General features: G+C 45.7%; 1 protein-coding gene across 2 annotated transcripts in view; it reads right to left on the bottom strand.

The window, feature by feature from the left end:
* The window catches only part of Ube4b (ubiquitination factor E4B), a 114,201-nt gene that overhangs the window by 48,294 nt on the left and 38,269 nt on the right, over positions 1-27,638 (bottom strand). The window contains exons 3-11 of one of the 2 annotated variants that reach the window (XM_038332464.1): positions 19,975-20,110; positions 18,087-18,174; positions 16,835-16,979; positions 13,954-14,182; positions 13,399-13,495; positions 12,809-13,113; positions 5,735-5,876; positions 4,241-4,341; positions 1,996-2,110 (exon numbers count right to left, since the gene is read on the bottom strand). In XM_038332464.1, the coding sequence (XP_038188392.1) occupies positions 1,996-2,110; positions 4,241-4,341; positions 5,735-5,876; positions 12,809-13,113; positions 13,399-13,495; positions 13,954-14,182; positions 16,835-16,979; positions 18,087-18,174; positions 19,975-20,110 (1,358 nt within the window). The remainder of the gene's footprint in view (positions 1-1,995; positions 2,111-4,240; positions 4,342-5,734; positions 5,877-12,808; positions 13,114-13,398; positions 13,496-13,953; positions 14,183-16,834; positions 16,980-18,086; positions 18,175-19,974; positions 20,111-27,638) is intronic. The other variant, XM_038332463.1, reaches the window with a different exon arrangement.

The raw sequence follows: 27,638 nt of genomic DNA, 5'->3' as shown, positions 1-27,638 counted from the left end.
TGCACCATGAGCTGGAAAAGGAGCTTATGTGAAGCCACTAGAAAACCTGGACCTGCCCCTTAGGACACAGAGCTCATCCCAACACAGAGAACTTTCAGCAGAAGAGAAGACACGGGACCAAAAACAGTGCCCTAGATCACACGTGCCTGCGGAGCATTTTGCTCTATCAAAACAGCTCTGGGAGAGATCACCGTGGTTTCCATAACTGAGATATCAGGGTAGAAGTAATGTGCCTTCATAAGCTAGCTCAACGAAACGGGGAGTAACAGTCAGCACGGGAGCAGGAGATGCCAAAACTGCCTCCAAGAGGAAAAGGCAAAACAAGTTCTAAAATCCCACAGATAAATGCCATTAACTGTCCTTCTGAAAAATCTTTAGATACGCTTTAAGAAATACTTTAATTTTACTTTTTTTTAGTAGAGTATCCCCTTGTGCAGGTAAGAGCTTATTAGATAATAAGCAGGTAAGAGAAGAATAAGAATAAAATGTTTCCCAAACTACATCAAGGATTGTTATTGTTTCAATTTAACTTACTGTGTTGTGTAATGCGTGTATAAGTGGGTGTGTGACACTAAATGTGGAGGTCTCAGGGCAACTTTCGGGAGTCAGTACTACCCCTCTACTGTGTGTTCAGGGACCAACTCCAGGGCATCTGGCCTACACAGCAAGCGCGTTTCAAGCGCGTTTGCCCACGAAGGCAGCTAAAGCCTGGTGCCACGTTATTTTTGTACCTGCAACACTGCAAAGCACTCTGTTACTTTCCGGGTGAGTGCCTTGCAGTCTGCCTCAGCTGTGCGTCCTCAGGCTTACATTCGTAGAAAGCACCACCCAATATTAAAAGGAAAGTGGAGGCCTGGAGAGGACTTAGCAAATCACATCTGCCAAATTGTTAGGCAAAAAGGGAAGACGCGGCCCGACAAAGTCAGCAGCTGTTTCTGCAGGGCTTCTTTCCACATAAAACTCAAGTTTATCAATAACATAAGCATAACATGCCCATTTCAGGTGATTTTGGGCCTGATTTTTAAAACTACTCTGGTTTCTTCAAATGCTTTTATGGAAAAAAGTATTCATTAATACTGACCACACTTAAAGGCTGCTTCATTTACACCTCCTGAGACAATTTTTTTGTGCGCTGGAGTTCACTTATCTCCCTAAGGAGAGAGCTCGTGATGCTGCAGCTTTACTGTTTCTGCAGCCCACAGTTGACAACATCAGAGAGGGCACACCCTGAAACACAACTCTGCTTCTGAATGGTTCTTCCCCCCATTCAGATGAAGTCTCACTATGTAGCCCTGGCTGGCCCGGAACTTACTATGTAGACCAGGCTGGTTTCTAATTCATGGAGATGTAATAGGTTCTGACTGGTGAGTGCTGGGATTAAAGGCATTCACCACCACACCTGATGTGACCTGGATTGTGCTTTTACCAATATTTAAAAATTCAAAGGTCTTAAAATCAAGGCTTATGAATATACTAGCTATAAAACAAAGTCAAGGGAATCATGTCAACTGATAACATACACAGTGAAATCTAGGCAGCGGCATTTCCCACATTTGATGTTTTTATTTGTTTCCTTTTTAGCATGTATTAGTTATAAATGGCTCTTTATGGAATTTTAATACAAAAACATAATGTATTTTTATTGTATTGACCGCATTGCACTCCCATGTCTCCTTCCCATTTGTCCTTTCACTGTTTTCATATCCCAGTACCCCCCCTTTCATATCCCCGTACCCCCCACACACACACCTTCTTCTTCTGGCCCAATAAGTTTACTTAGGGCTACCTGAAGAAGCACGGGGGATCAGCTGTTCATAGGAGAACAGGCACCTTTATCAGTGGCTGTATCACTGGAGAAAGTATCTTTCCATCCCATCTCCCAGCCACCACTAACTGCAGAGTGGGGGCGGTGGAGCTGCATGAGTCCCTCCCCTACTCCATGACTCAGCGCAGATGCACATAGCTAAGAGGTGGAGTATCCACTGGCCGCTGTACCTGCTTGAACACCTCTTCATCCTGATGAGTGGTCCTCACCAGCTCCTGAATAAAGCCATATGGGAGGTTCCTGCACAGCATGTACGGCACGAGGAAGGACGGCTGCTGCAAGGACCTGCAGACCCAGGAGAAGCAAAGGCTGTGATGGAAGCACGTGGAAACACCATGGCCACACAGCCTACCCAGTCACGCAAACATACAACCTACCAGATATTCAAAGCATGACCTTTTCCAACACTGGTGATGTCTGGAATTTTAAATGAGACACCAGAAGAAATTACACAAGCAACGCTTTCTCTGTGGAGTCCTATCAAAGTCAAGAGTCAGGGCTGGGACTTCAGTGACAAGACACTTTACTAGCATGTGCGAAGCCCCAGGTCGGATCCTTGGCAATGAAAAATAAATAATAAACGCACCTAAAGTGAATTATGGGAATGAGAGAGATGGCTCAGTAGTTAAGAGCTCTTATAGAAAGTATGTTTGGTTTCCAGCACCCATGTGGTGGCTCACAACTGTTTTTAACTCCAGTTCCAGGAGATCCAATGCCTTCTTCTGACCTCCAAGAGCACCACGAGCACACAGCACACGCACACACACACACTCACACAAGCAAAATGCCCGTACACACAGTGAACCTAAAACTCCTTTAAACAATGAAAAAGAATTATTGTTCATTTATTTGTCTATGCCTCATCCACATTGAGGAAAAGAAGATTAGTAATCAAGCACTTTTTTTTTGTTAATTTTTTTTTGTTGTTGTTTATTTTGGTTAGTTTTCGAGACAAGGCTTCACTGTTCTAGCTGTCCTGGAACTCTATAGACCAGGCTGGCCTCGAACTCACAGAGATCCGCCTGCCTCTGTCTCCTGAGTGCTGGGGTTAAAGGCGTGAGACACCACTGCCCAGAATGTTACTTGCTTTTTAAAGACAAGAAATCACTATGGAGTCCAGTAGACTTCAAGCAATGCTCAACCTAGACCTCCCAAATTCTGGGATTAAAGACATGTGGCATCATACAGCTTAATTTTCCTTCATCTGAAAAGAATACAAAGCATAGTTATAGTACAGGGAATAGACAGAAAGGAAAAATGCAGTTTTTTCCAATTTTCCTTTAGCTATTTTTGCATAAAAAACAGCAAATGCAGGACTAGAGGGACTGATGCCAGTACAAAACAACACTGGCTGCTCTTCCAAAGGACCTGGGTTTCATTCCCAGTGCCCACATGGAGGCTAACAACTGTCTCTAACTCCAGATCCAGAGGGAGCCAATGGCTTCTTCTAGCCTCTGTGGCCACTGGGCATGCACATGATACACAGATTTACAAGCAGATAAAACACCCATACACGTAAAATAAAAAAATTTTAAAAATGCAATCTTTTACTAATGTTGAAAGCGATACAGAATTTTCTGAAACAGGCAAATCACAGAACTTTGGCCAATTTCCAAATCATTTCCCTACTACTGTATTTTATTTTATCTTGTTTTTATGAAGGGTTTCACCATTAAATCCAGGCTGGCCTAGAATTTACTGCATAGGCCAGACTGGCCTTGAATTGGTGGCGATCCTCTTGCCTCTGCCTCTTGCTAGGAATATAGGTATGTGGCCGCCCCCCCGACTATTCTCTAACACCCAGTAACAGAAACCAATGTGGAGACACATGGGACATGATCCTTCTGTCACAAACACACACTAACTTCAAACGCTAGGTTTTAAATTAAATTATTAATGTTCTGCTTTGGCTCTAATATTTCAAAAGCTACAAAGAACTCTTAAAAGGTAACTAACTTCTTTTCAAAAATATGCTCTATACTATTTAGAAGATGAAAACATTATTTCATTTCCACGGTATTCACGGAGGAAAGACTCAGGCCTTAGATGGATCTATTTTTATCTTATGTGTGAGTGTTTGTCCTGTATATATGTCTATGTATTACACCACATGTATACAGTGTCCTCAGAGGCCAGAAGAGGGCATCAGATTTCCTGGAACTGGGGTTACAGATACTATTACCCACCAAGTATATGCTGGGAATCGAAACCAAGACTTCATCCAGCAAGAGCAGCCAGTGCTCTTAACCACTGAACTATCTCTCCAGCCTGAGCTTTGAAGACTAAATCAAACCCATTCCCTGTACAGGTCACAGAGTTATCTAGCCTAGCACAAAACAGCTGGAAGACGGAATCCAGTGAGAGATGGCCCTCCCTCCAAACACCAGAAACACGCAACGTGCCAGTCGGTCATACCTGGGCTGTGTGAGGGAACCTTGTAGCACTAGCGCGGTGTGGGAGATGCACTGCGAGCGGATGTTGCTCAGAAGCTGGCTGACTGCTGGCTCGCTGCACATCTGGAGAGGAAAGTCAGAGTCAGGATGACACACCTGACAAGGGCTGGAGGAGAGCAATGACTAGAAAATGCCCCGCTTCCCTCTCCCTAGACTCAGAATGGACAAACCACAGGAAGTGTGCCACTGGCCTGTGCCACCTGTACTGAGGTAGTAAGGGAACATGGAGCAGAATGAGGGGGCACACCCAAGCTATTGCCTTTTCGGGGGTGTTATATCATACTTTGATACAGGGTCTTTCATACAGTAGCCCGATTTGGTTTCAAACTCACAGCAATCCTCCTGTCCCAAGCTCCCAGAGTACAGAACTGAAAAGTGTGCACCACCACTTCTACCTAGCATTTCTTTGCTTTTGCTAGGACTAAGGACAACAATCCCTGAAGAGGCCCCACAAATTTAAAACTAACATAGGCAAAGTTAAACAATGAAACGGTAGAGAATGAGATGGGCCGGGTGTGGTGGCACATGCTGTTGATCCCAGGTGCCAGAGGCATGTGGATCTCTGTGAGTTTGAGGCCTGCCAGGGCTACAAAGTGAGACTCCATCTCAAAATAAGGGGCTGGGGGAGGGTAATGCTTCCTTGGTTTAGCGTGATCCTACAGCTTGTTATTTAATAATTCTGACAATTACAGCTCCTCTCTGAGAGGCAGCTCTTACTCATACATGGCTGGGCAACTGTGAAAATCTAAGCTCATGGACTGATTACAGGTCCTGCAATCCACAGCATTGCTTTGGATGTTTTCAGAATTATATCAGGCAATTGGTACTTTGGTTTCAAGATAAGCATGTCCCCTGAAGGCTCGCATGTTACAGGCTTGGTAGCCTGCTGACGAGAATTGGAGGGGCGAGGAGATCACCATGGCTGTGGCTCTAGCTTCAGCAATGTGCTGACTGACGAAACAGCAGAACTGTTAGGTAAGTCCTCATAAAGGGACATAGGTCAGCATGTGACTGAGTGACACAGCTCATCCTGGGGCTCTTCCTGTTTTTCTTTGCTTCCTGGCCACCATGATAACAGCAACATGGCTGTACCACACTTGTCCACCATGACGTTCATCACATCCCAGAAACAAGAGCTCAGCTGACTATGGATTTAGATGTCTGTGAGCCAACCGCACCTTTCCTCCTGTGAGCTTCCTGACCATGCATGACACAGGGCAGACGAAGGAGAGGTCTCCAGAGCCAAGGCGCTCGGGCTCATGTCTGAGCTCTGGCATCACCTCTCTCCACAGCAATATGTTACAGACAGATCCTAAGCTGCCAGTATACTGCCTGGTGCCTACCAGCTGCTCCATCACTCCTGACTAATCAATGACCAGCTTCTCCTGGAGCAGCGACAAGCACATACACAAGATAACCAGTTTGCTTTCTTTCTGGTCAATCCACTTCACAGTACCTTTGGTGCTTTTTTCTCCTCTATTCCAACTCGGTCAAAACACTCGATGAGGTAGTTCAGCATGTCTGTCTCCTTGCAGGTTTCAATGGTGAAATGATCACTGTATGAATCCCAGTTACTTGCTCCACCAGAGGCTCCCAAACTTTGGAGAAGAGAAAAAACATTGACAATGCTTACCTCTTAGCGACCACTCCTATAGAGAAGCTTGACACTCTGCAGCAGAAAGCCTGTTAGGAGCCCGGCATCCACGGTGAAGCACAAACACCCATGCAGCCAGACTGGAGCTCACCAATGCTTTATCTGCTCCCAGCCCAACCAGTGATCTCTTATAAACATGTTCTAGCCTGTCAATGGGACCTGGCCTTTCTAGGGAGGGCACCTTATAAATCAGAAGGACTGGGAATCGCTGCTGACTATAGAACAGCTAGAGTCAACCGCAGGTTCATAAGCCAAACCGAGTAGCCGAGTAGCAACATTTGGGCAGAAACAAGTGGCCAGACAATATTATAATCCATCACCTCAGGAGAGACATTCTAAGTGACTATGGATACTATCTCTCACCTCCAGGACAGCTACTTAGACCTCTCAGCATTGACAATAGGCCAGAACTTACAGAAAATACCAAGGTGGAAGAAAACAAAAATGTTTTTGCTATCAAATTTTCAAATGAATGACAAAGAATAGAACAATGAAAACAAATTTCCTGCAAGGAGTAAGCTCCCCTGGGCTGTCTTCCAGCTTAGATTGCTACCTGCACCCGCAGCCTTCACCACACCAGCAGGGGGCAGTGTGGAACACTGCTGCTGTTTGCAGTGACTATTCCCACACAAAGGCCAAACATCACAGTGGTTAGGTTCAAGGATACTGAGTAAAGCTGAGGTTAACCTCAAACAGATCACAAACCAAACTGGGTGTTCAACTACCACACTCATCTGTTACATACAAAAATCACAAGAAGTTTAAGACGGAGAAAGAAGTCAGGGAATTCTAAAAAAATAAAAAATAAAAATAAAAAAAAGGGACAGAGGCAAAAACCACACATCACATATGGAAGATGATAAAGACGGAAGGAAATACCAGAATCATGACAGAAACGTTTCTCCTTCAACCTCAAGCAAACAAAGTGTAGAAACTAAAAGGCCCAGGAACTGAGCTTACAATAATATGCTATGCACTACTCAGAGGAGTGCATGATTAATTTTGGGAAATCCAGGAATAAATCACCCTGGCATTGGGGACTCCACATAGCTGACCTAAGAGAGAATGAAAGCAAGGAGTGGAAATAACGTTATAGAGCCAAGATTTCAGGACAGAGTCTAACAACCCTGATCTACTATAATTTATAATACAGCCTGACAAAAATTTTAAAAGAAAGGGAGGAAGGAGGCTAAGGGGCAGTCTAGAGGAAAGGGCAGGCCTCCGGTTTGCAGGGCACCTCAGTGGATCCTGGACAAAGGCAGCCTTGGGAAGCTAAAGCAGGGTACAATTGTTCTGGAGGCAGCAACCAGAGTCTGGGTGTGCCTCACCCAGTCATGGCGCCCTCTGGCTAGACAAGAGAAACCTGCACTGTGTGATGAAGCACAAGCGTGCTGAGTGCAGCGAGTCCTGGGAGACCCGGCGATCCACAGCAGTCTGAGTTCATCTGTGACTCTGTTTACCACACAATGAAGACGGGCACTGCTAACACAGCCTACATGTATGTGTGATTTATAGTCATTTTCCTGTAGCAGCTCTCACAGATGTCAATGAAAACAGACTTGGTATTTAAAATGAAAAACTTAAACTGTTTTCCTGATAAACCTACATTTCAAACATTTTCTGAAATTAAAAGAACAAGTTACATTTGATGCCCGTGGCCCCTTATCAGCTGCAGACAGTGAGTTAACACCCAGACAAGCATGTGAACTTGTGTCTGAGGGAATGCAACATGCAACTGCAGCTGAGTCACAAACTGCTCCCACCAACACACTCCAATTAACAGTCGCTGTCACTTCAAACATTGTTGCAAGTGTTCCTCCCACTAGACCATGAAGAGAGACAGGAAACAGGTACCCTGGCATACACCTGTAATCCCAGCACTCAAGGAGAGAGGCGATAGGCCCGTGGCACACCTAAAATCCCAGTAATCAGGGACAAAGTAGTAGATAACAGATCAGCCTAGGTTACATAGTGAGACCCTGTCACAGGGTACATAAGAATCTAAACAACACAAAGAAAGGACCAAGAACAAATCAGGGGATTTTCAAAGCTAAGAGATGTTTCATGAATCAGACATCAAACAATCAGCTGATTTTCATCAGAAAAAAGAAGTAAGATGAACCTTCACCCGACACAGAAATAGAGAGAAAACCCTGTGTCTAGCAGCATGATATCTGAGGTGCCAGAGGCAACCACTTTCACCAACACTAAATCGAGGCGAAGAGTCAGTGGTCAAGACGACTGTGAAGTCTCAATACATCCACATTGTGAATACCACACCAGAGAAGGAAGGGTGTATTTATACGGATACACGACATTCTAAATACTGGCAAATATGTAGATGAGGTTCAGTAGACTGGACCTTCAGTCCTGGCTGCTCGGGAGGCTGAGGAAAGAGGATGGATGACGTGCTGGAGTTGAAAGCCAGCACCAACAACACATAGACCCCTCAACCACATTAAACAGCTTGCTCCTTTCTGTTTCTAAACGGGGGTGATTTATACACTTTCAGATCGCTGACATTCTAAAATCTTGGGAATGTTTCAAATTTAGGTTACAAAAACAGCTTAAAAACTTATACCACCACTTAAGAAACTGTAAGACACTCTGACAATTACACCAGCAGTCCGAATTATTCAGGCAATCGTTGCGCGTAACAGGAATGTAGCAGAATGTTCCCAAAACAAAAAAAGTACTCTAAAAAAATATAATACGTGCCTCATATGCAGACAGACTGAATTACATTTCAAATGCACCAACCCTGCTTCTTAAAGGGCGCCAGTGCATTTCCTTCTTTAACGGGAACTCAATTCCCATTTACCAAGCTTTGTGGGTGTGCGTGTGGTGCGTGTGTGATCACCACTGAGCGCTGTTCCTCAAGAGCATGAGTCTTTAGAACGCTGCAGACAGCGGGTGCAGAGAGCAAAGGTCAGCAGCCAGGCTAGTGGATGGGACAAGTGGGAGATGGAAACTTCCTGCCCACTCTTCCCAAACTGCACCTCTAACAGGAACTGCACTGCACACATCAGCTTCCCTCTCTACTCACGACCTTCACTGGGATAACTGGGCAAACAAGGAAGAATACAAAAGACAACACCATTCAATTTCTTCCTAGATACCAAGTTCCCAAGAAACAATTAGAAGGCTTTCCTCGTGGTGTCTGAATCACAAGGTGTCTTCCCTCACTCCAAGAGAAGCATTTCTTCCCATAGAAGGGACCTTCCTTCCCCCACGCCTTTTCATCTTTGCTTTAATAAACACCCACCCATTTTTATTTCTAAGTCCAGACTCTGTATTTGAGAGCTTGGCTTACTCCCCTTAGCGCAGTGATCTGTGGTGGTACAGCACTTCCACATGAACTCAGCTGACCCTCAACACCAAGTACTTATGGTACTTTCTTTTACTTCTTTCTCCAAGTTTTAAAGTTCACTGTAGAAGTCCTTCCTTTCTTTAGAGGCTGGTTGTTCTTGAGATATTTTGTTCTTAACTGTGTAAAACCCATGAGGGATTGTTTTCCAGGTTTCTGTTTACTTATGTGGTTTTTTAAGACAGAGTTTCTCTGTGTAGTACTGGTTGTGATAGAACGTGCTCTGTAGTCTAGGCCTCAAACTCAGATATCCACCACTGCTTCCTGAGTGTTGGGATTAAGGCATGTTGTGGTGGCATTTCATTTTTATTTTAATAAATAAAACTTGCCTAAAGATCAGAGAGTAAAACAGCCCCACTGGTCAACCTTACAGACCAGGTTATGGTATCACACACCTTTAATCCCAGTAGCCACACGTTTGCCATAGAAATCGGGTGGTGCATGCCTTTAATCCCAGCCCTAGAGAGGATTATAAAACAGGAGGAAACGGCTCTCAGACACAGTCTCATTCTGAGATTCCTGGAGGCAGGATTGCCATTTCAGACTTAGGTCAAGATAAGAGCCAGTGGCTGGCTGTTTTTCTTTTTTGATCTTCAGGTTGAACCCCAATTTCTCTGAGTTTTTATTAATCATGCTTCAGCATGCACCACCATGCTTGGCTTCCAGGTTTCATTCTTAGTGTGATGATTACTGTTATATAGAAAAATGACTCATTTTCCTGCATCCTACCACCTCACTGAAAGTGATATTAGACCTAGTAGTTTTCTGGTAGAGTATTTTAACAAAAGATCACAAAGATGGAGAGATGGTTCAGTGGTTAAAGGCATTTGTTTCTCTTGCAGAGAACCAGTTTGATTCCCAGTACCCACAATGGCTGCTCACAACCCTGTAGTTCCAGGACACCCACTGCCCTCTTCTGGCCTCCAGGAGTACCTACATGCTTGCAGTGCACACAGACACTCAGGCACATACACATAAAATTATAAGAAATAAAGTTTTAAAAAGCTACAGAAACAGGCTAGAGAAATGGCTCAGCGATGAACAACACTGGCTGTTATTCCAGAGGATCTGAGTTCAATTTCCAGCAGCCTTACGTCAGTTAACAATGTTGGGAGGATAGCATAAAGGTCCTTGAGCCCGCAGATCTCCAGGGAAACCAGGAATGGTAAGCAATAAAAGACAGGGTTGTCTTTCAAAGGGAAAGATGTAAGGTCTGTCCTTCCACACAGAGGCTGGTGAGCTGTGTCATCTGCTGAGTCAGGCCACTCAAGCTCCTACAACCAGGACAGGCAGTATATCTTCACACCGTGTACAAATATGCCACAATGTATGGGCCCAAGCATCTGTCTTCGTCTTGGTCATACAAATACACAGAGGTCCTTTGGACTCTTAGCCACCCCTCTTTGCCTAGTTGTAGGAGCTTGGGGGAGCCTCTGGCGATCAGGGCCATCTAGATTACTAACCACTGTCCATGAATGGTAAGTCACATGGGATCCCTATGAATGTCTACCATGTGAACGGTAAGTCACACGGGATACCTAAGAATGTCTACACAGGATCCCTATGGATGTCTGCTGTGTGAACAGTAAGTCATACAGGATCCCTATGAATGTCTGCTATGTGAACAGTGAGCCACACGGGATCCCTATGAATGTCTGCTATGTGAACAGTGAGCCACACGGGATCCCTATGGATGTCTACAGTGTGAATGGTGAGCTACACGGGATCCCTATGGATGTCTACAGTGTGAATGGTGAGCCACACGGGATCCCTATGAATGCCTGCTGTGTGAACGGTGAGCTACATGGGATCCCTATGGATGTCTTCTGTGTGAACAGTGAGCCACACAGGATCTCTTCAGGAATATTTACATGGGAAATGGTAACAAAATTTTCAACCTAAAACAAACAACAACCTTTGGAATCATTACTCATCCCCACGTTGACATTCTTCTCCCTCTCCATGAGCTGTCGAACTCAATCAAGTCTACCCAGCTTCTACTGCAGCCTCCATTTATAGCACGAAGCTATCTGTGAACAACGATAGGCATGAACACAAACGGGGTCCAGAGGGGATTTCAGCTGGAGACCAAAACTGTGAAGGTGATGAACCAGGGACGTAGAAACAAAAGGTCATTATATTTTGGGGCTCAAATCTAGAAACGCAGAGTTTTTAACTCAGTTTTCAGGAGGAACACTCAGTGCCCTGAAACAAATGGGACCTGCTTCACTGAAACACAGGAGATGCTCAAGGAGATGCAAGGTCAGATGTAAGAGAGAATCCCAGTTATCCTGGACAACATGAGCCCACGCATTCATCCAGATTGCCCAGACGGAGCTTCACGTGGAAGGGATGGACACAGCCAAACGGCAGGGCTATTCCCCAATACCTGCCATCTATGCAACCGAACTCATAACGGATAACTGGAGGGCCCCTCATTTCCTTCCTAAAGGTGGGCGATCTTGAGGCTGAGTGGTAGTCCATCTTTTTTCAGGTTTTTGACAAATGATTCAGCTAAGTTTTCTTACCAGTTCAATGGGCAACAACTGTCCTATGTGTCCCTTCGTCCCAGTGTAAGGTGTTGTCCTCACACTTCAGTGCACATTGCTGGCCTCCCTCAGTGACAACTACCGTGTCTGGATTCAAAGCAGAGCCTGAAGCCAGCTTGCTAACGTTAGTTCCTGAGCATCTATAGCACATGCAGGGTAAGACTCCATTCTTCTGATACCTGGACCCAAACTGGACACAAGAAAAATCACCACCACCACCACCTTCATCATCATCATCTTCTTCTTCTTCATCTTCTTCATCACTACTGTCCCCAGAAAGTGCGAGGAAGAGGAAGGAGAAAGGACTGTCGTACATACTACCACAACAAAAGCAGAAAAGGGCATCAGGGAAGAAAGGAAGTGAGAGGGGAAGACGCTGCTGCGGTGCTGTCGTCTGGAGTCAGTCTCACACTTAAGCTGTACTGACATGCAGAAACATGATCCCCTGAATTACATTTGAGAAAAGGGGCCACTGGACTCGAGGGTGCTGCTGCTGCTGCTTTCTGAGAGACTAGAATTACATGCAATCAGATGTCAAGGCATAAGGCATGGCTAACAGAAAGAGGAGACACTGCCCAGTCCAAAACGTCACCCTGTGAGCCCCAGTTCTCAAATACAACACTGACCACAGTCTCTGAGATTCATTTTTAATGAGAAACCCATGAGCTAGGTCGCAAAAAAAATGCAATTCTTTGGTTTTTATGCAGACGAAAGGATGAGACGGACGGGAAGAAAGGAGCATACAACACCGCAATCTTCACTTTCTCGTGGACCAAAGCCCAGTAGAATCATGGAGGCAGGGCACATGCCCACCAGAGCGCTAGCGAGCGACACAGGTTAATAACCCAATGACTCCCAGAATTCAACTGAGGTCAGTGCCACACAGCAGTTCTTTCCAAACCGTGTTAATTTCTTTCCCTGCACTGCAAACACACACACAGCTCTCCTGCAAATAAATACCTAGGAGAGGTCCGCAGGGAGGAGGGACGTCTGCTGGCAGCACTGGGCGAGCCGGGTGGGAAGGCGAGGCCCCTGCTGCGGGGTCTCTGTCTGGAGGAGCTGACAGGTACTGCTCGGGGGCTACTTGGGCGGGCAGGGAAGCCTGGGGAGTTAGCCCGAATGGAGGGTCGTGGGTTGGGGCAAGGTGAAGACCCCCATGGGTGCATGACAGTATAGGGTCGATACCTCGGGGATGAGGGTTGGCTTCCAGCCACAGTTCCAGAAGCTGCACTGTGAGGGCTGAGGGATGCGGGAGGCACAGCCACCTGGGGGGCTGCACTGTGAGGGCTCGGGGATGTGGGAGGCACAGCCACCTGGGGGGCTGCACTGTGAGGGCTCGGGGATGCGGGAGGCACAGCCACCTGGGGGGCTGCACTGTGAGGACTCGGGGATGAGGGAGGCACAGCCACCTGGGGGGCTGCACTGTGAGGACTCAGGGATGTGGGAGGCACAGCCACCTGGGGGGCTGCACTGTGAGGACTCGGGGATGCGGGAGGCACAGCCACCTGGGGGGCTGCACTGTGAGGACTCGGGGATGCGGGAGGCACAGCCTGGGGGGCTGCACGGGAAGGTGAGGCCAAGGATGGACTCAGCCCTGGTGCAAAGCTCCAGAAACTGGCAGCAGGAGCAGGACTAGTTTCATAGAGGCTAGATTAGTTGGAAAAGGGAGGAAAGAAGAGAAAAATCAAAGAAACACTTGAGATAACTAAAAATGGATAACGTCAGCTTTTAAAGGATAATACAATCATATTATAAACTCTAAAAGTTTAAGTAGATAAGCATTTCAAAAACGACCAGACGCTAATTGCTACATTCATGTGGAGGTGCCAATGACCCCTTCCAAAGAATAATGCAGCACACACAGCCATGTGTGTCTAAAATTTAACCTACCAACAACCTAACAAACCACAGAAGGCTAAGAAATTCAATCAAGGAAGGGTAGCACCACCTGCAATGGCCACAGCCACCCTGTCCCCCGCTCTCCCCGCATGTTAAAGACACTGTAACATCAACAACACACACATCAGCACTGTGGAACGGCTCGCCTCAACATTCTCCACAGCTGTTTTCACTACCAGTGAGATCTGCAAGAGAATCACACTGACCTAGACAACGAGCTGGCACTGAAGGAGCCCAGGCTGCAGAACATGGGGCTTGTTCCTGGATTGGAGCCAGTGTTCAGCATAAGATTTCTGTCAGGTGACCGAGCTGCCGTGGAAATAGGCTGGGATGTGGCTGTCAGACTGGCAAACGGATTTTCATCTCGTGTCTGAGTGGACATCATCAGCACTTCCATTAAAATCTGGCCAATCAGATCCTTAAAATCAGAGAACACTGTTGGGAAGGCAGAGCAAAAAGCAGGTTATTCACGGGTTGTCATTTCCACAGTCCTCTGTAAGCCAAACAGAACCAGAGTGATGTTGTGCGCTATGCGGTACTGGGTTCTTCAACACCAAAAGGGTATTAGCTGAAACCAAAAAAAAGGTCCGGTGTTCTTCCCAGTGATTTCTTTTTCTTTTTTAATTTATTTTTATTTTACTGGTGTTTTGGCTGTATGCATATCTGTGTGAGGGTGTTGGATCCAGGAGTTACAGACAGTTGGGAGCGGCCATGTGAGTGCTGGGAATTGAACCTGGGCCCTAATGAGTATCAGTGCTCTTGACCACTCAGCCATCTCTCTAGCCCCTTTTTCTTCTAAATATTATTGTACATTTTTCTCTGTGTGTATATATGTGCACACGCATGCCCACGTAGGGATCAGAGGACAACTTTCAGGATATCTTTCCATCCACTGCAGGTTCTGGGGACAGCACTCAGGCCATTATGCCTAGGGTAGGCATCTCTATCCACTGGGCCATCTCACTGGCTCAGTCCATAGCCATTTACAAGTTTGAACAAACATACCACAACTATGTAAGAGGCAACATTAGGGGAAACTGAGCAACCACAGCTGGGTAGAGGAAAATGAGCGACCGCAGCTGTATAGAGGAAACATTAGAGGAAGCTGAGCGGCCACAGCTGTGTAGAGGAAACATTAGAGGAAGCTGAGTGGCCACAGCTGTATAGAGAAAACATTAGAGGAAGCTGAGCGACCACAGCTGGGTAGAGGAAACATTAGAGGAAGCTGAGCGACTACAGCTGTATAGTGAAAACATTAGAGGAAGCTGAGTGGCCACAGCTGTATAGAGATGACATCAGAGGAAGCTGAGCAGCCACAGCTATACAGAGGTAATATTAGAGCAAACTGAGTAAAGGTTATACAGAAGATCTTCCTATTTTCCTCATTTTTTTGTAAATATAAAACTAATCCAAAATTAATTTTTTTTAAACCAAGTTAGAGTGCAGCCAGAGAGCTACCACAGATGACTGTTTACTGTAGAAAGGAACCGGTCCCTACTAGAGTTGTCCATGCCATACTATGACAAACACAGCAAGGTTAGTGGTTCTCGGCCGGCATACACTTCCCAGAAAGTCCAAGCTCCAAAGAGGTTCTATGAAGGGCTCCATATTCAGTCACCATCTGGTTTCTGGAGCAGATTCCAGTCTAGCTTCTTTCTTGTTCTTTGTAGTTCCTGGTTGATTTGCTGTTGATCTTTAGATACATCCTAGATACCAATAACCAAAGCCCTGATACGTGTCAGTTTCACCTAATTAGATCATTAAAAATTATGGTTGAGCTGGGCGGTGGTGGCGCACACTTTTAATCCCAGCACTCGGGAGGCAGAGGCAGGCGGATCTCTGAGTTCGAGGCCAGCCTGGTCTACAAGAGCTAGTTCCAGGACAGGCTCTAGAAACTACAGGGAAACGCTGTCTCGAAAAACCAAAAAAAAAAAAAAAAAAAAGTTGATGTGTACAAGGGAATCATGAGAACCTTGGAGTTAAGAGTGAGAGCATTGTGTGGCAAGTCTTTAAAACCTACAGTCGCTTGGCTCTTCCCAGCCAGTTACTAAGACACTAACATCAGAAACCCCCGACCTTCCAAGAACACAGGACTTCCATTCCAGGCTGGGTGGAAAGGAACTGTAACCATGGTAACAGTGACTACGCACTGAAAACATGTCTCTTTAGCACTCCTTATACAAACGCCTTCCTGAAGATTGGAGACAGACGTCAATAAGAAAAGGCGAAAGATCCCACAACCCAGACAGCTGTATCCCAGTGATGTGGCCCTACCCCTCCTCTACTGCAAATGATTAAATTGCACCACAATGCCTGCAAAATATCTTTAGTATAGTTCAGTACAGCTAATCTCTTAAAACAGAATCTAGGAAGACAACAAAACATAATTATATTCCATTTTGCTAAGTAATTTACTAAAAAGATTTGGATTGACTATCTACACACTGCTTGGTAAGCACTGAGCCTACAGTGACAATGGACCTGCAGTAAGGGAAGAGATCTCAACTGTGGCTGAAGTCAGCAAGCTACAGATACAACTGGGTGGCTGTCTTGAGTTCCGGGGCCAGCCAGAATGCTACTTTATAGGCACTAATGCCCTCTCAGAGAGTATTCCAATATAAGGCAAAAACCTCGCCAGAGACAGTGGAAACCATCCATTTATTTATATATATTGGAGCTGAAGAGATGGCTCGGCAGTTAGTTTGCTGCTCTTCCAGAGGACCCAACTTCAGTTCCTCGTGCCCACACATGTGCCTCCAACAATCTGTAACTCCAAGTCCAGGGGATGGATCTGATGCTCTCTTCTGGCCTCCAGAGGCACCTGACTGTACATACATGCACAATATGCACAAGCAAATGAATGCAGACGTAAAAACCCATTTTAAAATCTCAAAAAAAGAGAAAAAACCAAAAAAACGTAGCAATCAGATCAGTGGAAAGGGAAGAAAGTGAGCGCACAGGTGTGTCTCCATCAGAAGCAGCCCCGTAACAAAAAGTGTGGTTCCATACCATGGGGCCAGAGACCCACAGAGTCTCACATTCTACACATAGGTGCTCAGGGAAAAAAAACCCGGACAAAGAACCCACCTTCTTTTGGGTTCTGTTTAAACTGCGCAGAAAGAGAAGAAAGGAAGATGACATCTCTGTCCCGGTCCTTCCAGGAGACGCGGAAGATCTTACAGACCAGCTGTAAGGCCTGCTCTTCGGACACTTCAGGACCTGAAGAAGGCTCCTAGTGGGAAGATCTGAGCGTTAATCTACAGTAGGAGACAGGAGTTAAGACATATGATTCCATTTTTATTCATTTATTAACAAGGATATTTTTAAATGCATAAAACCGTTCAGCCGGGCAGGTGGTACGAGTTGGGAAGCAAAGGCAAATGGATTTCTACAAACACAAGGCCAGTCTTCTCTACACAAAGCAAGTTTCAGGTCATCCAGAGGTACACATGGGATTCTGTGGGCTGGGGGAGTAAGCTACAAAGTCAAAGTCTCATTAAGCTGATGTCATCACTGATGGGAGAGCAGAGGCATTGTCAGGTGTAACCAGGAAGAAGAGGCACAAAGTATGCTCACATCATCCACCTGCTGAGTGAGTGCTGCAGAACCAGGTTACGTCCCCGGGACAATAAGCACTTTCCTCTGAGGAACTTTACAGCCTTTCATGACAGAAGCACTATTACATACAAGAAACATAAGGAACCTCACACAGAGAGAGCGCACCACAAGAAAGCTATTGTCTAAGAACCATCACAAGGTCACCAAAGTAGTTCTGTGAACTTCCTGAATGGAATGTGGTGTACTGGCCTAAACCACACGTGACACCTATACCTACATCCACACCCAAACCGGTCACCCAGTCAGAGCTCAGATAAAACAGATAGAAAGGCCTCACCAAGTCTGTACTTGCTGGAAGATTTTACACGTCCTTGCTTTAATTACTTCAGAATACAGCCAAAGACAAAATGATCTACTGTCTTAGTAAAGACCCACAAAAATTAAATTTCACTGAGGAAAAGCACGGACCTAACCAGTCATGGTGGCACACATCTTTAATCCCTACAATGAACAAACAGCCAGATAGATCTGTAATAGCCCAGGCCAGCCAGGGCTATACAGCAAGATTCTGTCTCAAAAAAAAAAAAAAAACAAAACAAACAAACAAAAAACCCAACAACAACAAACAAAACAAAAACACAGGGACCCAACCCAAACAGACAGGTTGACTGACACTTCCAAGGAACCTTGGACTATGTAGTGAGACCTCTGTGGGGAAACGGGGACCACCCAGCAGACTGCAGCCGCCAGAAGGGAACAGAGAGCCGTCCTCCTCACCAACCTTTTCGCTCAGGCTCCTTTTCTCCCGTCGGTCGTTCTCGTCCACTTCCATGTTTTCAATTCCCGAATCCACATCCACCTGGGACATGCTTCAAGTACAAAAGTCAAACAAGGCTTTCATCTTTTTTAAAAACTCCCAGCGTCAAGGCTGTGACAAACTTTAACATATCAACCTGCATTTATCAGGAAAGCAGAGTAACACTGGTTCCCTAATGAAAATCTTAGAGCTCCTCATGAACTGGCATGGAAGCATCCTGCCCATCTTATGTGCTGCACTCATTCTCCCAAGGTATCATTTCCTTGAGATCACTTTCAAAATCTAAGCTATCAGCAGGATGGATTTTCAGGACATGCTATTTTTAAACAATGCATGCTGCAAGCAGAGTTATTTACACTGACTGTCCAGCACCAGGTATGAAATCATCCCTTTGACCCCGACAAGAACGATGCTCTGTCATTTGTCTCATTCTCACAAATATGTGGCATTTGGGGTGCTCAATTCTATTCCACAGCCAGCCACTCTGTCTCACCAACCAAAATGTCTCAACAGGTCTTGCTTTGGTCCCATCACGCCTTGCTCTGATTCTAGATCCATACAAATTTCCACTATGATTTCTCCTTGACAGAAAATGTATAAGGGTATTTTATTAAGTTCTATGATAATTTTCTGGCTTAATATACAAATCAAAACACATGGCCCTTATGTGTCTGACTCTTGTAACTTTCTACCCAATAAGCACGTAAAGCCCTATATTTTTCAATTAGATCAAGCTCACTGAACGCACTGCTTAATGTATGCTTCCTCATGTTCATCCTCTCCTTGATCTATTTCTGGCTAAAAGAGACACGTCTGAAGCCCCTAAGGATGGTTTTACATATGGTGATGGCTTCTTGACACACTGTCAGCGTTCGCTTTACGGCACGCTGATGTTATATAACTAAGTGTGTGCGAGCTTGGAGCTGCCATGGCTACAGGTAAACTCGTTGTCACAGAAAGCTTCCTTCTGGTCATGAAGCTGGGTTACAGGACACACAACAGCCCACGGTCTGCCTTTGCCTCCTTCAGCCAATACTGGAACTAGAAGTTTCAGAGGTAAGCAATTCACGAGTCTAAAGTGCATGCTGCTGAGCAGCGTGGCGAAATCCTGCACCTTGCTGCATTCTGCCCAGGCCGAAGTCCTCCCCTGGTCACAAGGTCGATGCTAGCTCTCACTTTATTTGGTGGCTTGGTTGCCATGGTGTCGCCATGCTAGTCCTCAGGTCACTCTTCCTTTACTCAGCAGTGGCCCCAAAGCCCAAGAGGAGTGACATTAAGGAAGCCAGGGCATAAAATGAGGAAAGAAGGGTCAACTCTGGTACTACATTGTAGGGCCACAGAGGGAGACACTAAACACAGGAATCTAAGGGCACTTGGTCTAATACCATCCTTTCTGGCTTACCTGCTTGCTATAGCTGCTGAGTATTTTAGAACCATCTAATCTTTTTGATTTCTGTCTCACTACTGCTGCACATACTGGTATTATCATTTACACGCTGAGATCTATTCACATGTATCACATGTTTATTATGAGGCCATTTTGTTTAATCATCCATACCTTATGTCTCATAAAAGGCATATGAACACTGAACTCAAATTCTGTGGAGAGGTGGCATCTGCTTAGAACCACTGAGCCACCTCTCTAACTCATAAAGACACTTGACTCAGGCAACTGTATAAAGAACATTTCATTCAGAACAGAAAAACTTCTCAACCTAGGAATGAAATTTGGAATCAGGTTGGTAATGACGTGGGGTCTCTCGGGTGTCACTTCAGACTACTAGACTAAAGACTAGAGTGCAGACTTCCCTTCCTCCAAGGGAAGCAGAGAGAACAGGAGGCATCAAGTTACCTTTTCTCACAGGAGACGCCGTCGATATCCATGCTCTGGGAACGGGAGAGGGACTGAGACTGCGTCTCAAGGCTGTTGGACGGTGAGCTGCTCAGAGAGCTGACTCCTTCGCTGCTCTGACTCCGATGGGCAACTCCTACACATGAGAGGCGAGACAGAGGAAGGCCCATGTGACACAATGCAAGCCCAAGAGGAAAGGCAACAGCAACACACACACCCTCACTACGCTTGGTATTGAGGATTCCTGTCAGCCAAGCAACACACATACCCTCACGACGCTTGGTAGTGAGGACTCCTGTCGGCCGACCCCGGGAGTGTCGGCAAGAGATCATGATTGTCATCATGCATCACGTACGGTCAGTCATGGCGCTACACGTGGTGCTTGGAATGACTCTCAGACGTTCTAACTGTGGCACTGGACATAAGCTGACAAAACAGCGAGTTGTCTTTTATTTTGTTTTAGTATATTTTATGAGTGAGAGAGAGAGAGGGGGAGGGAGGGAGGGAGGGAGGGAGGGAGAGGGAGAGGGAGAGGGAGAGGGAGAGGGAGAGGGAGAGGGAGAGGGAGAGGGAGAGGGAGAGAGAGAATGTGTGTGAACCTCTGTGTGCCACCCGTGGACATCAGAGGACAACTGACAGGAGTCAGTTCTCCCTTTCCACCACATGAGTTCCACGGATTGAAGGCAGGTGTCTTACCCAGTTAGCCACCTCACCAACCCAACAGTACAGAAAACTGAAATGCACTGGAAATAAGATGCATTACTGAACTGACAGACATGCAAAAGAGCCAGCAGCAAATGTTGATGGCACAACCCAGATGGTGGAGGGTAGGTGTCTGTGGCCCGTCTTTTGACTTCACCGCAAAACGGAGACTCAGACATGTTGAAAATACAGCAGAACTTCACCGCTCCATCTCCTTCTGTACAGATCCATCCATTTGATGATGGAATATATTGGAGAAAATAAAAAAGTGACACCGTCCTTGTTCCCACAGAGCTTACGGTAACATGAAACTGGCATCAGGGTAGGGGGCAGATTACTTCTCAGAGAACTTTTGCTCATCAATGTCTTAAAAATTGTTTGTTACAAAACTTAAAAATCACCTTAGCCGGGGCTAGAGAGATGGCTCAGAGGTTAGGAGCACTGACTGCTCTTCCAGAGGACCTGAGTTCAATTCCCAGCAACCACATGGTGGCTCACAGCCATCTGTAACGAGATCTGGTGCCCTCTTCTGGCCTGCAGGCATGGAGGCTGAACACTGTGTACATAATAAATAAATAAATGTTTAAAAAATTTTAAAAAAGGAATAGAGCAAAAACAATCTTTAAAAAAAATCACCTTAGCCAGATGTGAGGACACACACCTTGGTGTGAGGACACACACCTTTAATCCCAGCACTAGGGAGGCAGAGGCAGGCAGATCTCTGTGAGTCCTAGGACAGACTGGTCTACAGAGTGAGTTCTAGGACATTTAAGAGTACACAGAGAAACCCTGTCTGGGAGGGGGGTAGACAAAGGCACTTAAGAGTTGGCTCTGGACTTGACTTGGGTATACACAACATAAAACAATGTACTATATATAACAGACTATACATAATAGAAACAAAGCACCATGGTGTACTGAAAGTACAGCACGTCTGTAGTATTTTTGTAAGAAATCATCTGAATTCACTTTGTCCTGCCCTTCAAAGATCTTTACACCCCAGTTCTCCCCACAATCGATCACATGTGCTCCCATCCCGTTCTCCCCACAATCCATCACATGCACTCACACCCCATTCTCCCCATGATCAATCACCTGCCCCACAATCGATCACACAGCCATTTCTAAACATCACAATGACCTACTTGTTTTAAAAATTTACAAAGTTTGGGGGCCCCTTCAGTTTTACTTAGAATATAAAATATCACGACTAAAACACATGAAAGCAACAACAAAATGTCACTCTCTCCTGAAACCAGGCTGTGCTGTTATCACCCTCTTCCACTTCCTGAGAAATCAGAGTGGAGGAAGTGACCTCTGAGATTAAGACTTTTATAGTCCACCTCCCATCTTCCGAAGACCAGATACTAAAAGGTGAAAGCCCAGGCATAACTTCATCGTGGACATTAACAACCTTCGCCTATCAACTTACAAAACCAATCTTTTAAAAGTGAGGGCGCATGAAGCAAACAAAAGAGAAAGCCATGTTTGCTTTTAATACACATGAATTACAAACATGCAAGGGGGCTCGGCTCTTGGCAGGCACTCAGGAGGCAGAGCCAAGTGTCTGGAGTTTGAGATTAGCCTATATATAACAAGACTCTTAAAAATTTAAAAGAACGGGGCTGAAAACATGGCTCAAACAGTAAAGCACTTGCTGAGTTCAAAGTTGGGCACAATGCTCACTTGTGAGCTCGTGGAGGGAAAGCAGGGACTCAGAGTCAGGTGGCTCTCTGGAAGCTAGCTAGCCGCTTGGCAGAATTTTAGGTCATTTCAACTTCAGATGAAATGACATTTGAGGTTATCCTCCTACTGCCACACACACACACACACACACACACACACACACACGCATGCAAGCACACACACATGGAATTTGAGAGCTATTTCTAACTTTAGATGAGGCATCAAGCAGGTTTCCATGAACTCTGTAATCTGTCATTTACGATGGTGTCACAGTTTACTTATTATCTGTATAATGATGGGGATAAAGGAGAAAAATCTCTACCCCTTTATTTGCTGCCTTCTGGTGTTTGTGAGTGTGTACAATTGTGTGTGCATGCACACATAAAGGACAGATTTTCCAGGAGCTCTTGTGTTCAGTATTGCTCCTCTGCCTTCACAACCTGCAAACAGGGTAAAGGAATGCCAGCAGTACCATGCACAGCTGGCGCCAGATCAGGCTGCAAAGGCTGTCACAACAGGGATGGCAGGACTATGGAGACAACTGGCGTAGACATGCCTGTCACCAGCAAGACACCGACGACACCTGCTCTGGATTCACAAGGGGATTAATGTGGCCCCAGGAAAACACAACTGCATGCTAAAATGAAACCCTCCAACCAAGAGGAGGAGCCTCCAGGGTCTCTAGGTTCTGCTCCAGCCCTCGGCCTAGGGGCTCTGGCCTGTGTCTCTGCCTCTAGCCAGATTTGCTTTTATTTATTCCACTTCCTCAGACAGATCTCACTATGTAGCCTCCAGTGGCCACAAACTTGAGGAGATCTTCCTGCCTCCGCTTCCCAAGCCTTGGGTTTACAGGCATAAAGCCATGCCCAGCTGTTTGTTTGTATTTGCTAGTTTTGACTGTTTCTACCTTAGCAAATGGAACCAAGGCCTCCAGGAGGAGAAAACTGTTCCACTGGTTGTATGCCCAGCTGCAAGTCAGCTTCTAGACCACACGCAAAACTTTCCTTCTCCCAAGCCTGAACCAAGTATAAGAGGAAAAAGGATTTTAATATAAGCAAATGGTAACAGAACAAAAGATTACCACTCTGCTGTCGCTCCTGGTGCCACTCTCAGGCAAAGGCAATGCACTGCGGAAGAACAGCTTCCACTCAGTTAAAGTCTCAAAATGCACAACTAGCGCTGGGAGGGACCTTCAAGCACACAGGATGGACGTCTATGCTCTGCATCAGTCACTACTGCCCTAGGACTCTGCTCTGACTTCTCCTCAGGGAGAGCAGGGCCTGTTCACGGCCTTGTTCTCTAAGGTGTGGCGAGACTGAACTAAATACTAGGTAGGGGCTGCATGACTGACATTACAGCATCTGGCACATCACTAGCGAAGCCTAGACACACCAAAGCGTCAGATAAAGCCTAACAAGAGAATTCCGGGGAGTGAGATGACACCTGAAGCGAATATACGAGAATTATCTCACTTTCAAAGTTAGTGATGTTCTTTTATTTTATTTTTTTAAATTCATTTATTTATTACATAAACAGTGTTCTTTCTGCATATTTGCCTGCATGTCAGAAGAGGGCACCAGTTCTCACTATATGTGAGTCACCATGTGGTTGCTGGGAACTGAACTCAGGACCCCAAGAAGAGCAGCCAATGCTCTTAACCTCTGAGCCATTTCTCCAGCCCCTTTTTATTTTATTTTATTTTTAGGTAGTTTTGTGACTGGGTATGTTGGCATAAGCCTTTAATTCCATCCTGGTCTAGAGAGGTCCAGTCCAGCCAGAGCTACACAAGGAGACTCTGTCTTAAAATAAAGATGGAGCAGGAGGAGAGGAGGGAGGGGGAACTGGGATTGGCAGTTGCCTAGCAACTCCCCAGTCAACCGTGGACCAAGGCCTCCCTATTATTGATTCATGTGGCCAATGATAACGCAAAACAACTTACATAACCTTCCTCACTTTACCTGTGAAACTGCCTGCCTTTGCCTCCCCACACATGGCCGGGATCCCTACAGAACACATGTCCCCAAACAACCCTCTGCTCATTTCCAACTGAATTCATCGTTTCCTTAGAGGGCTTTTCTCTCTCTCCATCCTTAGGTTCAAAATGCAATTCAGTGAAAAACTTAAGAGGCCTCTGGGAATGGTGTACAAGGTCAGAACTTAAGGCCCATGGTGATGGTGGTGGGGAAACACAGGTGGAGTGTTAGGGCCTCCACAGAGGGGTTCACAGGATTTCCATATCCATCTCAAGTATTTTGTCTGGTTTCTTTAATTTTAGAAGGAAATGCACAGTACAGAGATAAATTCTCTTCAGGAGAAACAGCGAGGCAGAACTTGCCGGCTTCAGGGAAAGGAGGGATCTGCATAAAACTCTTCTCTTACTTTGATTCTAACGCTGCCGACCAAACCATTGCTCTCCCCAGGCCCCGATGTGACTCACGAGAATGTGCTGGCATGAGGCTTGGGACAAAACAACGTGACCAACAAAGGGCTGGAGGGATGGCTCAGCGGTTAGGAACACTTGCTGGTCTTGTAGAGTTCCTGGTCTAGCCCAGCACCCATGTCGGGAAGCTCACAACCACCTGTAAGTCTAGCACACACGTGCACATATTCACACACAGACACGCATACATACATACATGATTTAAAATAAAATAATCTTGTCAGGTTTGTTGGCACAACCACACTTTTAATCCTAGCACTCAGGAGACAGAGGCAGGAGGGTCTCCGTACATTCAAGGCCAGCCCGATCTACTCTTCAAGTTCTAGGCTACCCAGGACTACATAGTGAAACCAATTCTCAATAAACGAAATCTTAAATAAAGAAATAAGCAGCAGAGAAAAGGAGGAAGCAAGGGCGTGAACACTTCTTGTTTACAGCCACAGTGAGCTGGCTAACACCAGTGGAGCTTTCTGTTCACGCGTGTTGTGTCTGGGCTGCTGGAACGCAGGATCGTGCACATGCTGGGAAGTGCTCTCTCGCAGACCTACAGACTTAGCTCTAAAGGGGAAAACATTTCTTTGTTCTGAAATGCAAATCTCTCCTTCACAGCTGTATACCAGAACTCTGGTTCTAGACCAGTTTTCAGGTTGGCAGGGGATATACACAAGAGATCACTTCCACAGGGCAACTTCCCTCTTCTTTCTGAGACGGTCTCACCATACCGTCCAGGGTGGCTGTGAATTCACGATCCTCCTGCCTTAGCCTCTTCCAATTTTTCATTTTCATTCTTAAAATTTTATCTGTTTATTCACCTGTGTGTGTATAGGGTGTGTGTGTACAAGTATGGGTATATGTGTGTGTATGTATAGGGTGAGTGTGTCTGGGTATGTGTGTCTGAGTATGCTATGTGTGTATAGGGTGAGTGTGTGAGTATGGGTATGTGTGTACAGGGTGATTGTGAGTATGGGTATGTGTGTATGGGGTGTGTGTGACTATGGGTATTAAAGGCATGCACCACCAAAACCAGTCAGCTTTTCTTTATTTTAAACTTATTTATATTTGAGACAGGGTTTCACTATATGGCCTTGGTTGGCCTGGAACACATTATGTAGACCAGGCTAGCCATGAATTCTTAGAGACATATCTGCCCCTTTTTCCAAGTGCTGGGTTTAAAGGCATACCATACCTGGCAACTCTTCATTTTTAAAATGACAACTGTCATAATTTCTGGGAATTTATTTAAGCTACATAAGCCCATGTTGTTTGGTCATTTCCTCTGGTGATTCATTCACTAATTCACCCCATCTTAAATTCTATGCCAGGCTCTGGTGAAGCACTGGGGACACAAAAGTGAGCGAAAGCGAACACAACTTCCTGACCCAGGGAGTTTCTACACCATCAGGGGAGGCAGACAAGGCAGGGCACACAGCCAGACATGGTCCTATGGGCATGGAAAGCAAGCACTAAGGAGGTAAAAGCAGGTGGATCCCAACATTGAAGACAGCCTGTGTTATACGACAATACTATGTCTCAAAATCAAAACAAGAAAACTCAAGGTGGAAAAGCAGAATGGAGGCGAGAGCCGAGAATAGTGCTACATTAGAACGTGTGCGGTTTCAGAGAGCGGCCAAAGACAAGTTTCCTGAGAAAGGGACACTTTCTTTCTCATCTTCTTTCATTGGTTTGGGTTTTATTTCTTCTTTTTAAAAATCACCTTCATTTATTTGCAGAGTGGGGGGGTGGCTGCTACTGCGTGTGTGTGTGCGTGCGTGTGTGTGCGTGCGTGTGTGTGCGTGCGTGTGTGTGTGTGTGTGTGTGTTGTAGTAGCAGTAGTAGTAGTAGTAGTAGTAGTAGTAGTAGTAGTAGTAGTAGTAGGTCAAAGGACAACTTGCTGAGATGGGCTCTCTCGTACCACCATGTAGGTCCAGGGGACTAAGACTAATAAGTTCAGGCTGTCAGGCTTGGCAGCAAGCACCTATACTTGCTGAGCTGTCTTGCCAGGCCTAATTTTAATTTTCTAGTTTGTAGGTCTGGGGTAAGATATGAGAAAATATCAAAACGACTTTATTATGATTGGGGGGAGGGAGGTCAAAGGATCACCCTGTGAAGTAGTTCTTTCCTTCCAATTTTATATGGGTTCTGGAGTTTGATCTCAGGTCATCAAGTCTGCTTAGCAAGCACATTTACCTGCTAAGTCATCTCCCAACCCCTAAACTCGATGCTCAAGAGCTGGGAATGCTTGCCGTGCATGCAGGGGAACCTGAGTTCAGATCTCCAGGACCCTCATAAAGCTAGGGGAAGCAGTGCGCAGCCGCAATTCCAGAGCTGAGGAAGACCTCAGGGTTGCTGGCCAGGCAGTTTAGCCAAATTCACAAGCTCTGGTTCAGTAAGTTCTCATAAAGGTGGGACAGCTGACATCCATTTCTGGCCTCCACACACAGGAATAGGCATGTGCACATATACCTGTACATGCACACATGAGAACACACAGAAATCACTTCTAACGTTTGAATGATGAGATGCTGGTTAGACATGAAAGTGAAGTCAAATGGGTCACTAGCATCTAAAGTTCAAGACACAGGTCTGAGCTGGAAATGTAAACTAAGGAGTTATCAAATCGGAAGGAATAATTAAAGGCAAGAAACAAGATGAGATCAATTAAATGAATAAACACAGATAAAGAGACCAAGAGTTTAAACAGTGAACCCTGGCATCCTGCTGGCAGACATCAGAGGAGGGAAAGGAATCCTGCTAGGAACTGAAAAAGAACAGAGAGGATGGGGACCAGGACAAGATGGTCTTCTGAAAGCCAAGAGTGTTTCAAAGCAGAGAGGGT

The sequence above is a fragment of the Arvicola amphibius genome, chromosome 6 (genome assembly GCF_903992535.2).
Source record: "Arvicola amphibius chromosome 6, mArvAmp1.2, whole genome shotgun sequence".
In the NCBI taxonomy this organism is placed as follows: Eukaryota; Metazoa; Chordata; class Mammalia; order Rodentia; family Cricetidae; genus Arvicola; species Arvicola amphibius.
This window is presented reverse-complemented; position numbering and strand designations above follow the sequence as displayed.